Here is a 13,745-nt window from a genome sequence, read left to right as displayed (position 1 = left end):
TCACCAGTACATAATTGGCAATATAATACAGTGAAGATATATCAGTATAATTTCCTTGCTGATTACCACAAGTTCTAAGTACTTCTTACAGTTGAATGAATAAATATTTCAGGAATACTAGACTCAATTCCTTTAATAATTGTTCCATCTTCTATACCCTTCTATTACTACAAAAGCTTCACAATTAAATATACCCAACTAATTTGTCATTATATACTGATTATCTACTAGAATTACATAACTATTTAAACATTTGAAACTTAAAACTAGTTCTTGTTTGACTCCCTTGTAGTTTTGAATTCTATGTTATCTTTGTATCCTAAATGTAAGATTTAACACTACTTTGAAGAATTGTTTAATACTAAAAGTTCGTATTATCTTTAAAATTATTAATTTCTTAAATTAATGCTAGTTGCTATCTTGTTAAAGCTTATTATTAAATCATTAAGATATTTGTTTTGAAATTAGTTAAGTAAAAACTCTCATATATACAAAGATCTCCTCAAAGAGATATTTAACAAATACATATCACATTTCTCCAGTCTTTTCAGACATCAGTTTACTTAGGTAAATCCTAGTTTACAAATGTATAGAACTAAAACTAACTTCGTCATTTCAGTAGGTTAATTTATTTCCTTTAAATATATTAGATATTGTGTAATAACGACATTAGTTATAGTTCCAAGCAATTGCATTTCTTTGCAATGTCTGTGTATATGTTGCATAACATCCATATGAAATATATTCATCTCTTAAAAGTACAACAAATTAGTATTGCTAATAAATAGTAATTAATCCTACTAGTATAACATTAAATTGAGAAAGGAAGAGATGAAGGAGCAGGTACACCAAGTAACTGCTCCATTGTGGCCTGCATTTGGAAGCTAATTCTACTAAAATCTGGATCATTGCGTAATGAATGGGAATGCACCAGCATTGCAGCTTCAATATCATCTGAATTCAAATCGAATTGAGACTCAACTTTAGCACTAACCCAAACTTGAGCTGTAATTGTTAGTGTCTTCATATCAAATTCCTTGTTAGGTATAAAGATAAACTGATCAACAAATTCCCTTAATTCCTTAAGCATAAGCTCATTAACTTTTATCAGCTGTTCCTTTGTTATATTAGAAATATTCCCAGGCAATGTATTTAACCCATTGATTCCCATAATTTTCTCTATAATGCTGCAAACTTCTTCATCACCATAGAAGCGTTCAACAAGGCGATCAAAGTCAGAAATAGATAAGCTACGCTGTTCCAAAGGATCTTTAGGAGACACTTTCCTTACTATTTCATAACATTCTTGGAAGTTATTGGGTGGATCACTCTTAAATCTCTCAGTTAACTCTCTCATTATAGCTTTTAAGCTATTTTGACTTTCCAAAATCTCATCCAAGATTGTTATCATATCATCTCTGGTGTATATATCAACTGACTTCATTATCTTCACGTCTTCATCTGCATTCCTATTCTCTCCTAAGTCTGCTTCAGTTTTCCTACTTTCACCTTCATCTTTGAAAAGGTAGTACAGAAGTGCACCAATAGCTGCAGCTCCCCCAGCTATTACAGTAGCTGTACGTATTTTAGAAGATGTTGGCATTATTAGAATAAGTAGCTCTCAAGACCTATAAGTGACAAATAGAACACTAATTGAAAAGATTCCACCTTATTCAGCACCTATACATACAAAACCAATTTTTTTATTTTTTTATTTTTATTTGACCTTCGAGTCTAATTAGTTACCTGCCCCTCAAGAGCGCCTCAATCATGCGGGAAGCCACCTCATCACATTAAAACATGACAGTATTGTTAAATCCAAAAGGAGGCATATTACCATGTGAACCGTAAAAATTGTTTATATTTGAAGCCTTTTCAAAGTTATTCAAATCAAAGTTTTTATTTTTCTGACGTCTATTTAAAGTATTACTATTCATTCCCGGAGAATTCATATTTCCAAACTGTCCATTGTTCGGGAATCCATTTGAAAATCCCATGCTAATACCTAGGGTAGACTTCTTTAAATTAGAGTTTTTAAACATATTATTACCCAAATACTGTTTGCTATCAGCATAACCACAAAGTTTTTCGTACATCCTCCTTTCAATAAAATCTCGAGCCTTCTGCCTACCAAAAGCTGAACGAGAGAATATCAAGACTCTCTCCAAAATATTTCCTTTATTCTCATCTATAAAAATAAAGGTTCCAGTTTCATCTTCAACACGACGCAAGAAACTTCCCTTTGCTCCAGTCACATACCCAATTACATTCTGAGGAATGGATACAACTGTAACATCCTCTCTAGCTCTAGTATCTACAGAAACAGATGAAGTTTTCTGAGCAATAAGCCATGAAAGATAATCTCTGGCTCTTTTTCTTTCATTTAAGTCTCCATAAATGTAAGCATAGTTCCCTACATACTCGATTACTGCACCACTAGAAGCACATAGTCGACGTCTGGTATTTCCCTCTTTACCAACAGCATAACTTAAGTCCTCACTTTCAATAAAGACAATATCCGTGGACATATCTTCAGTAGAGTTATTTATGTTAGGTTCCAAATCTTTTGTAAAATATCCATTAATTTTCTGCTCAATATAGCACATCACACGCAATTCAGCAGCTCTTCTATTTCTACTGGGACCAAATATAGCTAAAGTATAATAACACGATTCGTTTAAAGAATTAATAGATGTTGGAGTAGATGAATTAGTATTACTTCCATGATCAAACTGATCTTTCTCTTCAGGGCGACTAAAGAACATCAAAGTACCAGAGTCCTCTTCCACTGCCCTTAATCCCTGGCCCTTTTTTCCGGTTATATATCCAACACAAGTAGGAGGTACTTTTATTGTTGTTAAGTCATCCCTAGATTCCGGGGAGACATCAATAGTCACAGGTCCATGTTTTTGCTGTACCAAATATTTAAGATATAGTTGAGCTTTTGCCCTATTATCAGCACTTCCATTAATTTCTACTCTTGCTACTTTACTATCATCTTGCAGAATTGTAATCGTAGTACCAGAAACCGCTGCCAGTTTCCTTCTAGTCCTTCCAGCTGTTCCAACTACAAATGAGGCATCTGCAGCATCAATCTGTACAATAGTCTGGTTATCAGTAACCTTCAAAATATTTAGCATCTTCAAAGTTCCAGAGTTCCGTTCAGCTTATTAAAATTTCGTTTACTAGTTTTACTACTATTAAAAAAATCCACTTCAGTCGAACCCCAGGCGCCACATTCTAAGCCTTAGAAACTATTACTAAAAAGCTCTCTTCTAATTGCGCCGCAGCTGTAGAGTGAAGAGTCATTCATATTTAAAGCTTTATACTAAAGTGCACATTTATACCCAAGATTCTAGCACTGTTTGATAAAATAAGTCAATACAGTCACTTAGAGATTATCTTCTACTAGATAACTTATAGAGAGAGACAAGTCTCCTTTTGCTCTATATAAGCTTTTTAGTATCTTCTGACTATCTGTAAATCCCATGGATTTTATCTCACTTAATTTTTCAACATAATTTATTTCTAGCTTATCTTCCAAGACCTTATTATGTAGAAACTTGTCTTCTTCACCAAATGTGTGCAAAGAATTCAAAGCATATTTAATAGTTTGAATATAACCTTCAAGTCTAGCCTTCTCGGAACCCTCTATAGGGTAGGAAAGGTTTATTTCATATTTTGTTTGTTTATTAATTGTAACTTCATGAAATCCAATCAATTCAAGTAGTTTCAAACCCCCCTCTATATTTAACAATGAATTTCGAAGTACATTACTTGTAGACTTAATACTTCTGTAGCGAGGCTCATTTGGATAACTTAATATATTTAAAAGTATGGTTTCTAGAGTTTCTAAAGCACTCTTACATGCTTGACCTTGTGATTCAACCATTTTGGTTAAGTATTCATAGAATTCTTTGGTATTCCCTTTTAGAATAACACCAGTTTCTTCAGAACTACTTGTGATGCTAGAAGAGCTCAAGTTTGTGTTATTCCATATGTTAGTAACAGAACGTATCATCTGACTTTTTTGAACCTTTTGCAACATTGGTAGTATCATAGAGCCAAAAGGAGTTTTCATCACTTCATTTGGTAAGTCCAAAATATACGATGGAATTCCTTCCCCTATCAGATATCTGACTACTGAATCAGAAAAATGGTTACAATTATGATTAATCAAGTCGTACTTCTCACTAGAAAATTTGTTAGATATTGATATAAGGTAATTATTTAACTCTTGTTGACTTTTGTCAGTAGTCCCTAAACATAATGTACGGATTGGATGTAAACCATATAATTTATATATCTCTTCAGGTTTTACACAGACAATTCCACCGCCATAAAAATATTCAAAATCATATACTAAGACTCCAGTATGATAAATACCTTCAATACTTCTACCTAATAGGACTGGTGATAGTTGAGCAGCCATCCCATTACTAATATCGTAAATATGCAACTGAACACGTTGTTTCATTTAAGAGTAAATGTTATCAACTATACACAGGATAACTGGATGTTAAATTATTTTTCTTAAGATGAAAGTGCTTTGAACTTCTCAGTAAAAAGCTTACCAGTTTTGCTAGTGTATTAAATTGCCATAAGCGGGATTTCCTGTAAATTTATCTTTGTTGCATGCAATAACAAACTTCTGCATAATTTTTCAAAAGTAAAAATTATTACATAAAATAATTTATTAATATTGAGATAGTTTTGAAATTCTCGATTTTTTAAGTATATACTGCAAATTACACCTGACTCCACACTTTGTAAATCAACACCTTATTCTCTTAAATATATGATATATATTATACTTTACGAAACTATAACCAATATAATGAAGTTTAACTTTTTTTTTACTTTTTTAATATATTTTTTGAAGGTAAATATATATTAATATATAAATTTACATAAGTCGATCTTTATTTTACATCTTTGAGGCCTTCAGCATTGCAGATATTTGACTTGTGAACTGGATACAACTAGATCTGACCAAAGTGAAAAAAATGAAGTTCTAAGATCACTAAAAAAAGAATGGCCGGCATTATCAGATTGGCTTTGTGAATATTTGTATTGTTCTAGTCTTAGAATAACAGGATTAGCTAGAGGAAATTCTATTTGGGGGACAGGTGAGTATGATTCAATATTTAAATCAAACAAGAGTATAGTTGTACATGTATTTAATAACCGAAATTACTTATAAAATATTTAAGCCTGACTTTTACACAAATCTCTATTGTATAGGAGTTCATAAATTGTGACTTTAAGATTTTTTTTTAAATTAATTGAATTGATTTACTTGCTTTAGGTCAACTTGATGCTTCAGATGATGACCACAAAGATCTACATGCTGCCTCTAGAGAATCAGAATCTGTGGAACCTTATACAAATAGTGACCATATTATGAAGTCAATATCAGAATTAATAAGCCACAGTATTAGATTAGGTATCCATTATCATCAAGCCTTAAAAAAAAATCATGAAACAAGTACCACCACAGTCCTTCCTGTATCAAAAAAAACTGGGGTTTCAAATTTTTTTCTGAAAAAAATATCAAACAGTACAAGTGAAGTAAAAAATAATAAGAATAAAGTTAATAGCTTCAATAATAAAAAATTTTCAGATCTAACATCTAAAATTCTACTAAAATCAAACTTAAGTGAATCACAAGAAAAAAATTTGTTGTATAGATTTGTTGAGTGGTTAAAATCCAAACATAGCTCAAAATTTAAAGCCAATGAACAAACAGAATCAAAGAACACTGAATCATATCTAGCATTTATATCTTCAGCTTCAGTAGGTCCAAAATTAAAAAGCTCTAGATTATCTGAAACTACCTCTAACTCTAGCCTTGTCTCATTTTCTATATTACAATTACCAGATAAAAGACGTAATTTAAATCAGTTCAATAATCGGCCCAATAGGAAATTATCAATTGATATAAATAATGCAGTATTTGCTGCATACTTTGCTAGCGATTCAATACTTTTACATTTGTCCAAGACATTAAGTAGGGATAGAAGAGTAAAATTTGGACAAGAAATTGGAACTGTTGAGTTATATGTACCTAGTAGAAAAATCCACACTACTGATATAATTCTATCAAGATGTGATGGGACAATTTCAATCTTAAACCATATGAAAGGTATACCAATACGTGCAACAAGGCTATTCCTAGTAATCACTTGCGATGACATAGATATATAGGTTTTAGAAAATTGAATATAAAAAAAATTACATACTAGTATATTTTGTTATTGAAGTGGCTAATTTATATAGATCAAAACGAACAACTTTCATCCAATAAACTAGAATTTATTTTAAAAAGCAAATTAAAGTCCGGTATATCCCAATGAAACTAAATTCCCTCAAAAAAGTGTGTATTATAATTTAGAAGGTTGTCATGAAGTATTAGTAATATTACTTAATAATAATATCTCTTAATTGATAATTTTATAGCCAGTATTCAAATAATTATGTTACATCACTAAACTTAGCAGTATATTCATCATTATTTGCTAACTTTAGACATCTTAGCTATAAATCTCGATGTTGTACATATCATTTAACCTACCAACAGATTCTCTATAATATTTTGGTCTAGTGTTTGTAATTTAGAGCTTTTTCTATTTGCAAGTGAACCTTGTTTAATTCACTAGTATCCGCTTTTGGAGGAGTAAACTTAATCAGTGGAGTTTTTGTCCGTTTATCAACTCGATGTAATTTCCCAAGTTTAGGAGCACCTGATCCTACACCTTTATAAGGTCTTGATTCTAAGTATTTATCTTTTGGTTTTTCCCCATTTTCCCCATGACTCCCTATCTTATGGAAGTAGTCAGGCTCTCCCATTATATCTGCACCTGGAATTATCTTTACTTCTTTATAGTTTGAGTTTCTAAGTGGGGAAATCTTATATTTATCTACCATTGTCACTAAAGTAGGTAATTCTTTAACTCTTCTATTGAAGATTGTTGGGAAAGTACCCTTCTGTTCAAATCTAGCTTGCTCTTCACTTAATGGAGTTAGATGAGTAGCTTTCCCATAAGGACCTTTAACTAAACCGAAAACTTCCCTTTCTCTCTTTGCTTCCTTTTCCACAGAAGATAGCCCAATATCACCTAGAGGTCCCTTGACAAATAATTTATTATTTTGACCTCTTTTTGCTTCAAATTTACCTATACGCTTATTGTAATTAGAAAAGCCAGGTAATTTTCTAAAACTTTCTGGGACTTCGAAATTCCCAATAGACCCATAGAGTAATTCTGCAGCTTTTGAACAATAAATGATTAAATTACGTTGTCTCTCTTCCTTCGTCTTTCCATTTATCCTAGCTCCAAATTCAGTCCTAAATTTCGCATTCCCAATGGTTTTATGGCACTGCTCCTTCATACCTATTTCTGTATTTTTAGCATCTGGATAGTATTCCAATGGACGATCAGTAGGTAAATTTGTCACTAAATCTCCTCCGTTAGCCTTACCTACAATCTCTACTAGGTTACTTATCACAGTCCATTCACGATCTGCTTGATCATCAATCACAACTATTTGCTTCAAAGTCTCACTAGACTTTAGTTTTTTCTCAAATTTTGACTTCTGACTTTTTCTCTCTCTCGGTTTTTGACCCTTTCTTTCAATTTCCTTCTCAGAAGATTCATCAAAATCTATTAAATCATTCAAATTGTAATTATTATCCGCTATATTATCCATACTTTCTTTTTCAAGGTTTATTGGTTTAATGGATATTCTCTGTATAGATGTGCCTTCTTTAAATTTTGCTAATGGTAATTTTCTACTTTTATCAGTAGATTCATCTCTATCGTGAGTATTTCTCTTTTTACTAATTTTATCTCCACTCGCAGGTGGTATCTGGGGAATTATAATATTTTTTGTTAGATCATTTATATCACTTCCAAAGATTGACTTCATTTGTCTCAATGTATCTCCAGCTAAAATTTTACCATCCATATTTTTCGTTTCTTTATTAAAAGACACCACTTTTTTATGTTTCCAAGGATACTCCTTTAATGGGATCCAAAACTTGTTTTGATCCTGTTTGTTTCGAGCTAAACTAGTCCCACTAGGTTTGAGTAAATTTACTTCAGCCATCATCAAATCATTTAAAATATCACTCCGAATTTTTGCATTGTAGTCATTACTTTGTAAATAATCATTCTTGCGTTCTATCTCCCATTTAGAAGTTATATATTGGTCCATATTATACTCATTTAGCTCTGGGATAAGCTCACCTTCTTCAGGGTATAATTCATACAAAGCTCCTTTTGGATCTGGACCCAGACGTATTCTTGTGGCAAGTGCATCATAAATTAGAGTTTCCGAGATACTGGATTTTAGATCACTATTATAATCAATATCACCCTTTGCTTCATCTGTAAAATACTTAAAACACACATCACGGCAAAATTGCAAAACCGCCCCAGTAGAAGAAAATTTAAATTTTTCGGGATTTGCTCTGTAAAGTCCTTGTTTCCCAAGCATGATTGCAGTATATAGTTCATATGCCACTAATACAAAGCTAGTGCGTTGGTTATTTTCTTTGGAATCAAATGCTTTTTTCAAGTGTTCATCTGCCACATTGGGATATGATTCTAGCCACTTTGTATCTATTTTCATTACACGGTTCATATTTAGCAACTCTTCCTCCTTTACACGTTTCTTGACTAAATCTATAATCTTCATCCAACGTTTTTTATAATCCATTCCTAGTGGATTTCTTAATTTTATTAATCTACTAACTGCATCTAAATCACTCAATGTTGCTATTCCATCCAATGAATCTTCGTCCATCTTATCATCTATAACCTCGCCAAATACATATGTTGAAGCTGTTTGACAATATTCTTTTATTATGTCCTCTTTTTTTTCTGTACTTAAAATATCTGGAAATACTAGTCTATTATATACGGGTATATTCGAATCTGTTGCAATAGTTATTAACGCTAATATACACTGCATAATAAACTCTTCAGTATCATAACTACCTTGAAAGATTGTATAACGTACAAATCCAGGAATATTTTTAATACGAGATATTGCCCCAACTTTTCCATCAGTATCTTTTAGTTGTAAATGAAGAAATTTCTCATACAAGCTTGCAATTATCCTCCATTGACGATGTCTTTCAACTTCCAAAATAGCACCTGGGTAGCTAAAACCACTACCTTTGAACATTGTATACCCTTTTTTAAAGCTCACCAAATACAATTTCACATCAGAACAAAATGATTCAAGAACTTCATTTGATGACTTATCTTGAATACTAATTATCTTCACAGCTGACATTATCTCATTTGCAGATATCTTAGAATTTAAATTTAAAGATGATTCTTCTTCTAATCTTCTAATTACTTGCTTACAATCACTTAAAAATTCATCAATACTTTTTGTCCCAAACCAAAATTTTGGTGGTTTAATAGGCAAATTAACAACTCTTTGAGGATGTCCAGAGAGTAAATCTACATGCATTTGATTAAATATTGCTTTCCATAATCTATCTCGTGCAGCAGGCTCTTCTGAAAAATACTCTTCACCATTATTTTGGATGAATCCACCCATTTGTCGAACTCTTTCACGAATCTGTAGAAAAAGTTCATCAAAATTATCTACTTCATGCAACTGAGCTAATTGGAAATATTCATCTAAAAATACCCAGTTGTCTTCATTTATTGCCCAGCTAAGTGCATACTTTAAGTTCGTATTTTCATTTAAATAAAAGAGGACCCACTTTCTAATGTCCATTTTGTTTATTAACATAAACTTTAAAAACTCTATGAGCAAGCCACGATTCAGTTGATTTTCTGTAAAATGTCTTGATACAAGATCTCCTGTTTTCGTTGTTTCATAGCCATTGTAAAATGCTTCAGAACAGAACTCCTTTGCAACAACCTTTCGATGTTCTGGTGAAACGATTCCCCATTCTACCATCCCTTTCTCATCTAATGTACTCAGTAAATCCTCGCAAACTTTCACAAAGTCAATTCTTTCAACAGAAGCTGGAAATAATTCCTTGACATCTTCATACTGGGGAAGCCATGTGATCCTCTTATAGCCTCTCTTTCTATCAACTTCTACCTGTAAAGCAATATAACCCCATTGTACAGATGCATCACCTCCTATAAAATTATATGATGGCAGAACTTTTCGGCCTTCTTCTAACTCTTTCTCAATTACTTGCAATGATGTCTGTGGATTCATCCTCGGAGCTAAATCCACTATCTGCATGTTCTTTTTCTGTTCTTGTGATAATTTATAATTTATATTGTAAGCTTCATTTGCAACGTGTGTGCACCAGTGTTCTAGGAGAGCTTTATATTCGTTAATACTCAATATTTTATTACAGTACAATTGGCCTCTAATTTTTAAATTTAAATCATAACGTGTAGTCCACATATTCCAAATAAATGCAAAACAATAATTACGAAAAGCTGTTATTCTACCCTGCCCAACATATTTTAGTGAGCCTTTTTTTGGACGAAATCTTGATAATCCTGTCACTGCAGGATTCCACACTATACCTCCGGGTAGAGTTGTTGGTTTAGATAGTCCAAACATATGGATCCATTCTATAGAACCAAAAAAGTAATCAGCTGCCTCTTTACAAACACGATTAAATTCTCGCTTCAACAATGAAAGGTCATCAGTATCCACCTCCATTCTAGGTAAGCCTGGACCTTTTTGATTGTAGTAATAAGTTAATGCTTCAAAACACTTATCCTCAAATCCAAAAGCTTCATCAGTAATATTATCATATGTTTCATTCGAAACTACAGATGTTTTATGTCTAACCATAGACTTTTCAAAGTCTTTAGGATGTATTGGATAGATCCAATATATATTGGAGTGTTTATCAGCTCTATGACGTGCTATAATAGTTTCTATAATTGCATTCCATTGAGAAAATACATCAGTTTGTAATTTCAGGTTATATTCTAAAGTATACTCATCAAAATTTTCAAAATAACGTTTAGATGCGGCTTTGCAAAAATTTCCTAATATTTCCTCACTTTTATAATCTGAGCTCCCTCCTTCAGAAGATAAAATCATAGCTTGGAATGATATATAACCCGAATGATATAGTTTGCGGATTATACGAAAACATACTATTCTAAATGTGTTTACTGAAAATTGGGGCATATTCCATTCTTTAGGTACTTCTTCAGGAAGATGCAGAGGAGTTTCGATATTTTGTTTTAAATCTTCTTGATTTTGATCTATGATTGCTCTCCACTGAAGATGACATACTAATGATGGTTCAATATCTGGGAATCTTGGTGTATAATCATATGATGGATCCAAAGCTCCTATTGAAAAGTGACCTGGAATATTTTCTAGATTTTGCAGTCCATCATATACTACAGATTGATAGTTTCTAGTTTTATAATTAGATACTCTTGATTTATATCTTGAGAAATCAAAATAATCATCACTTTTGAGTGGAATTAATGGTTTAGTTATTAGTTTCATATTATTAAAGTATATTTCAGAAGCTTTGTGACAAAAAGTTTCTAAATTACTTTTCTCTGTATTACTGAGAACTTTAGAAGGGGAAGAATGTTGACTGAGCGATAAATCTTTAAATACTTGGCTCAAATATAAGTCATATATTACAGCACAGCAATTTAAACGCATATCCATCATTGTTTCACCTGCAAAATATCTGAAGGGTGAATATGGTCGGAAATATGGTAACCCACTTATTGGAGTCAAAATTTCTTTATACATTTTAAATATTGTGTGCCATTGACGATTACCAATGTAGAAGTCTGCTGCATATTGGCAAAATTCATCAATAACTTCAGTTTTTTTCGGTAATGCCATTGGAAGTAGCTGGTATAACGGGGGTGATTTATTCATTCCATCTTCAATAATATCCACACAAAGAGCCTTAAGTTCAGATAGCTTTCTTGGTTTAATAGATTTATTTAGTTTAACTGGAAAATCAGTACTGAATTTACTAAATCTCTTTAAACTCATATTTATATCTCTCTCTCTTTGAGTTACTATTGCACGCCACATAGTCCATAATTCAGAATCCTCTACTACTAAGTCACCAGTTGGTTTCAATGGAGCATTTAAATATCCCCCTTGATACTCTGTTTCTGAAGGTTTTATTCTAGTTTTCAGTTTTCCTGGATGAACTTCCAATTGGGTTGATGCGAATGCAAAATCCATATTGGGTAATTTCAATGGAAAAAAGTTCATTGAGTTCTCTAATCCTATTTTAGATACTTTATTGCTCTTTACAGCTAAACTCTTTCCAGCAATATCAAATAGTTCAGAATTTGGATCCTTCGAGATTAATAAGTCAGTCTGTAAACGAACTTCTTTATTCCAATAAATTTGCAAATTAGGATCACCTACTGCACTCTCAGCATAGCAATGAACTGCTGCTGCAATGCAAAATGTTGTTCTTAGAAAATCTGCCTCAATTTTTTCTTCGGAAGGAGGACTTATTATTGACTTATCTTCTAATAACTTAAGTACTTGTATACAATTCTGATACAATGTCTTTGCATCTCCGCTCAGGGGTATTAAACTCTGATCAACTTCAGCAAAAGTTGGAATATTTTTATATCTAGTAATCCCCTTTTGTAAAACCCAGCCCTTCGAATCTCTTTTAACTTGAGATACAATACACTCCCATTCATCTTGTCTTGTTTGTGGTCTTTTAACTGGACTAGTTGTGATGACTTTTTGGGCCACTTCTACTAAACCATTTTCTGTACCTGGAATTGGTGGACCTATTGGTAATTCAAGCGATTTATCTTTATTTTTATCTATTTCTATAACTTTTTTCTCGCTAATTATTTCTTGAGGTGATCTGAATGATATAATATCGGATGGTATTGTTTCTTTTAATTTAAATTTCACCGCATCTGGGATAACATCGATACCAAAATAGTCAGCATATTCTGGTATATTTTCAATTGCATCTATGTATTGTAAAGGACAATCTACACAAGAAATAATATCTATATTAATATCTTTTTCAATAGAGTTTTTGTCTGAAGGAACTCCATGTATTGGTTGAAATAAAGATAAAATGTCTTCATTATTAAATGATGGTGGAAAACCAGGAACAGGCAGTGGTAAAGATGAAGATGGTGGAGGTGGAGGTGGAGGTGGTGGAGGTGGAGATGGTGGAGGTGGAGCTGGAGATGGAGACGGAGATAAAGATGGGGATAAGGGTTGGAATGGTAGACTTGTTGTAGACTTTGCCAAGCGAACCAATATGGTAGCTGTTAAAAATAAAGTAATCACGTTCTGATATTTTTTTTGCATTTCAATGTGCAATCCAGAAACAACCTTTTTTCAAAGTTAGTTTTAAAGATGACCTATTAGCTAGTTACTTTAAAAGTAAAATACCATATCAAAGATGCTCCAGTAAAAGTTAGTGTTTTCCACTTTTCCAGTTCTTTTGTAGCACTTACATGCAATAAATATAGATCCTAAAAATACGCGCCAAAGGTGTAATGATGTAAGAAACTTGATATTTTAAATAAGTATGAGCAATTTTCAGAAGCTCATAACATTGTAAACTTAATACTAATGGATTATATCATATAATTAGACTTGATAGCAAATCAAAATCTATATTCCAGTAGTTAACGCTATACTTCAAGAAATTAATTTGACTGAATAACACTTGTCTTTCATAATTTACTAGACCTCTAATAAGTAACTCTAAGAAGTATCTACTTCTAAATAATATTAAACTAAGTTAAATA

The 13,745-nt window shown here is 32.2% G+C and overlaps 5 protein-coding genes across 5 annotated transcripts; 1 reads left to right on the top strand and 4 right to left on the bottom strand.

Annotated features, from left to right (window-relative positions):
- Positions 1–811: 811 nt before the first annotated feature.
- Positions 812–1,603, bottom strand: cand_031940 (uncharacterized protein; the record flags this gene model as incomplete). The annotated part of the gene is made up of 1 exon (XM_067213420.1): positions 812–1,603. One exon carries the CDS (start codon positions 1,601–1,603, stop codon positions 812–814), a length of 792 nt encoding a protein of 263 aa, XP_067066671.1.
- Positions 1,604–1,793: 190 nt separating this feature from the next.
- Positions 1,794–3,140, bottom strand: cand_031930 (KH domain-containing protein; the record flags this gene model as incomplete). The annotated part of the gene is made up of 1 exon (XM_067213419.1): positions 1,794–3,140. The coding sequence occupies one exon, from the start codon at positions 3,138–3,140 to the stop codon at positions 1,794–1,796; it is 1,347 nt and encodes a 448-aa protein (XP_067066670.1).
- A 251-nt stretch (positions 3,141–3,391) lies between these two features.
- Positions 3,392–4,477, bottom strand: cand_031920 (UBA TS-N domain-containing protein; the record flags this gene model as incomplete). The annotated part of the gene is made up of 1 exon (XM_067213418.1): positions 3,392–4,477. The coding sequence occupies one exon, from the start codon at positions 4,475–4,477 to the stop codon at positions 3,392–3,394; it is 1,086 nt and encodes a 361-aa protein (XP_067066669.1).
- A 360-nt stretch (positions 4,478–4,837) lies between these two features.
- cand_031910 (uncharacterized protein) lies at positions 4,838–6,207 on the top strand (the record flags this gene model as incomplete). The annotated part of the gene is made up of 3 exons (XM_067213417.1): positions 4,838–4,882; positions 4,949–5,129; positions 5,309–6,207. The coding sequence occupies 3 exons, from the start codon at positions 4,838–4,840 to the stop codon at positions 6,205–6,207; spliced, it is 1,125 nt and encodes a 374-aa protein (XP_067066668.1).
- Positions 6,208–6,600: 393 nt separating this feature from the next.
- On the bottom strand, positions 6,601–13,299 carry cand_031900 (uncharacterized protein; the record flags this gene model as incomplete). The annotated part of the gene is made up of 1 exon (XM_067213416.1): positions 6,601–13,299. One exon carries the CDS (start codon positions 13,297–13,299, stop codon positions 6,601–6,603), a length of 6,699 nt encoding a protein of 2,232 aa, XP_067066667.1.
- Between the last annotated feature and the right edge of the window lie 446 nt (positions 13,300–13,745).

The sequence above is a fragment of the Cryptosporidium andersoni genome (assembly GCF_001865355.1).
Source record: "Cryptosporidium andersoni isolate 30847 chromosome Unknown contig_1, whole genome shotgun sequence".
Lineage (NCBI taxonomy): Eukaryota > Apicomplexa > Conoidasida > Eucoccidiorida > Cryptosporidiidae > Cryptosporidium > Cryptosporidium andersoni.
The sequence above is the reverse complement of the archived record's forward strand: the minus strand, read 5'-3'. Positions and strand labels throughout refer to the sequence as shown.